The following is a 3,729-nucleotide window of genomic DNA, read 5'->3' on the forward strand; positions in this document are numbered from 1 at the left end:
ATTTGACACCGCACTAAAAAACCATTGGTACCATGAGATTCTACGTACTTTTTTACATTAATATCGATTCTCAAAAGTTAGTGAATACCTTTCATCTTTCTGTAATTTCTCGAGCGCCTTTTTTTTCTAATATATTTTGTATATTTTAATAAAAATAATGCCGGAAAGTATTTATTTGACACCGCACTCGAAAAATCGTTTCGACCATGACTTTGTGCAATGCTTGTATGTATTTTTTTATATAACCGTTAATCCAAGTATATGTGACGCCACTGACTATTTCAATGATAATCAGTATTCTCACCATTCATTGATAATCCATTCATAACAAGAAACAGCTGTTTATGTCTGCAATGTCAAAATGTTCATAACGTGAAATCGTGTTATAAATATGGAAATAATTAGTAAATTAACTGTTTCAGTAAAATAATGAATAAAACTGAACTTGAACACGAAAATAATGCAGTCTGTAGGTGTCATGTAAATGCTTGTAATTAATCTTTTCCTCTAAAGATGGGCCAAAATGTTACTACACAAATTCAGGAATTGTTTCCATCTTTTCTGGAAGAATTGAAGAAGGATGAGTGCACTGGTACACTATTATCAGCCGAAATAAGAAATTTGTCGCATGAACAGTTTATGAATTATATTGGAGAGTTGAACGTTTTGTAAATTTCACACGATAAATTTTTCCTTGAATACAATTTGTGTAATTTTAGATCTAAAAAGTATGAGGACTCAAACGGGAAGCGTTTGGTTTTTGCAGTTAAACAGAATACAGATACATCGATATTTTGGAAGGCAACAGTTCAGATAGCATGTGTTAAACTTGATGCTAAATGTAGCCAAGTAGAAAGTTTTCGACTGATGAATTTACCTGAATTCATTAAAGTCTTTAAAACACTAAAGTGTCAATACTTAACTGAAACAGAAAGCAAGAAGTACCTATGTTTATTATCTTATTATTAAATAGTTTCTTTTCTGATTTTTTGTTATGTGACAGGTTGCAAGAAAATTTAGAAGCATCAACTCTCTTTTCTAATATTGAAGAAGCGATGAAACATAATAAGAATAGGGCTAATTTAGAGAATCTGAATGAATGCTGTATTTGTTTAGAAAGAGTTCCAGAGACATTACTACCATGCACCCATTCATATTGTTCAAAATGTATTGAGGAATGGTAATAATAATTAATTGTTTAATAAAGAAAAATTGGCAATGACATTTTAGGAGTGACAATCATGACACTTGTCCAATTTGTCGTGAAAAATTAAAGAGTTCTGATGATACTTGGGTCCTTTCTGAAGTACCAAAAGCTGAAGAAATAAGTGAAGAAATTCGTTCTAATCTTATGAGTTTGACCGAGGACAGACCCAGTTCTTGTTTCTCTTCATAAAGTTTACAGTTTGTCATAAGATATCTACTTATTCTACTGTTAAATATTTGTTATACAATACATATGTAATGCATCTTATTTTAATAAATATGCTACAATATAATTGTTAACATATTTTTTCCTCATGAGTAAAAAACTATATTAAACTGAAAATCATCTAGGTAAAATAAAGTTATTGTAACAACAAATTACGATTCCTTTGATGTTTAAGTACAATTCTAATGAATGTACTCGTTTTTAGGTACTTTGTATTATTACTAACGGTAGGGTGAAACAAAGAATAAAATAATAAATTACAGTTTTACGTAATTATTATTCAAAATTTGATCCAACGAAGTATACTCTACCAAGGCATCGAGAGTTACTGACTAAAGAATGCAGTTTAATTAATATAAACCAACGGAACGCATCTGATTGGTCGATACGTCGGCGGCCATCATGTTGATCAGGCGAAACTAGGTCAAGTTCACGCAATGGAATGCGTACGTAAACAAAGGTAGGCGCCACATAAACAATGAATGTTAAGGGAAAGTTAAATATGAATAACTCAGTTATTTCTTAAGCGATTTTCATGCGGTTTTTACGTGAAAATAGAAAATATAACGCTACGTGACACTTTCAAGAATTAAATAATGTTATTTAGCAATTTATACGCTCCCGATTGAAACACTTAAAAGATTGATCTACATTTTACTTACATAAATTTATATTTACCAAATACAGGGTTGAAACGAGTTTCATAAGCTCAGGGATTGAGTTTGTTTAAACTGCCAACTCAAAATAAATGTTTTTATCGGCTACAAAGATTGATTGTAATTATATAACGAAGAAAAAGGCCTTTTTGTAGTGATTCGTAATAAAAATTTAAAACTACAGTTCACTGTAATAAAAAAAGCACTTAATTTAATATTTAATATCGTATTTTTTGTGTTTGTGTGGTTTATAAGTTTTTTTACCGCAATTTTCAATTATCTTTACCTTTTTAATTTTTCTCCTAACTGGGGTTTTTATTATTTATTCAGCAATCTTTAACGGGAATTCCTTTTGCATTTTTACTTTCATTCTTAGAGCAAATTATTTCGCTAAATTCTAATACATATGATGAATCAAGTGTCAATTTACTTAAAACAAAAGAGCAATTTAATTTTCAAACGTCAGTTTTTAAATATTCACCTATCAAATTTGTGAGTGCTGTATTTAACAATGGACGACCCAGAGAAAACTTTCAAAGAACTCCGTGAACTTTTCGAAAATCTTGAAAAATCACCTTCTAGTAATTCAAGCGAAAATTCGAAAAACAATTTAAAAAGTAGTTTCGATATTACAAACGATAATGGACAACTTGCTTCTTTAATTGAAAAACTTGACGCACTACTGACAACTATTAATAACGACAATGAATATCACAAGAAAATTCTTACAATGAAAGCCTCTTTATATTATGAACAAGCAAAATTAATGGCAGCACTTGGAGATACGACAAAAGCTACCGACTTACTAGAAAAAGCTTTAGAATTCGTTTCTGATTTTAAAGATCACAACCAAGTGAAATTTCTTTACCTAAGATTAATCAACCATTTGTCATATCTTATTTCAAAGGCAGATAACCTTCAAAAGTCCCGGGAACTTCTAGAAAGCATTGCCGATTTCGAAGTAAACACGGACATTGCGGTTTACAGGTCTTTAAAAATAAATTAGTTTCATATAAGCAATTAAAAATTGGAAAGGAACATTTTGTAATAACTAAGATTGAATAATTTCGTTTCAGTACTGAAGAATTATTTTCGGGAAAAGTCCTAGATCAAAACCAAAGACGGGTAAAACTGAACAAATTGTTAGCGAATAATTTGCAAATGTTGGGCTGGGTTTACGGCAGACTTGGAATGCACGACGAACATGCTTTCAAACAACATAAAGCACTAGAGAAACAATTGGAAACTGGAGACATTGATCCCACCGATTGGGCTTCGAGATGCACTAGATTAGCTGCAGTCCTTATAACAAAGCAGAAATGGGTACCAGCAAGGTACTCAACCATTGAAAATTATTCCCTTAGTTAATAAATAAAAGTGATTCAATTTTTCAAGATACCACTTGTCAGCTGCAACAACAGTTTTAAATCGTCTAGAACGCGAATTAGTCCCACATCCAGAGCTATCCAGGACACAAGCAGATATGGCGAGGGGATGGGTTCACTACGGACTTCAGTTGTTTAACGCCAGCACTATATATTTGACGCAAAAGCTTGCAGGTAAATGAAATCTTCATGTTCCAGTCGGAATCAGAAAAGGAAACTTTCGATAACTGAACTACTAATAGAAAGAATATAAACT

General features: G+C 31.4%; 2 protein-coding genes across 2 annotated transcripts; both read left to right on the top strand.

Moving 5' to 3' along the window:
* Nucleotides 1-334: 334 nt before the first annotated feature.
* Nucleotides 335-1,499, top strand: LOC108741641 (RING finger protein 141-like). Its single transcript, XM_018476503.1, has 4 exons — nt 335-668; nt 720-941; nt 1,004-1,180; nt 1,231-1,499. Exons 1-4 carry the CDS (start codon nt 514-516, stop codon nt 1,394-1,396), a joined length of 720 nt encoding a protein of 239 aa, XP_018332005.1. The 5' UTR covers nt 335-513; the 3' UTR covers nt 1,397-1,499.
* A 1,048-nt stretch (nt 1,500-2,547) lies between these two features.
* LOC108741639 (protein KBP homolog) lies at nt 2,548-3,647 on the top strand (the record flags this gene model as incomplete). Its single annotated transcript, XM_018476502.1, has 3 exons — nt 2,548-3,075; nt 3,165-3,422; nt 3,484-3,647. Coding segments are annotated over exons 1-3 (898 nt in total), but the record flags the coding sequence as incomplete, so codon positions are not given.
* Between the last annotated feature and the right edge of the window lie 82 nt (nt 3,648-3,729).

Source organism: Agrilus planipennis, unplaced genomic scaffold (assembly GCF_000699045.2).
Source record: "Agrilus planipennis isolate EAB-ADULT unplaced genomic scaffold, Apla_2.0 scaffold194, whole genome shotgun sequence".
Taxonomy (NCBI): Eukaryota; Metazoa; Arthropoda; class Insecta; order Coleoptera; family Buprestidae; genus Agrilus; species Agrilus planipennis.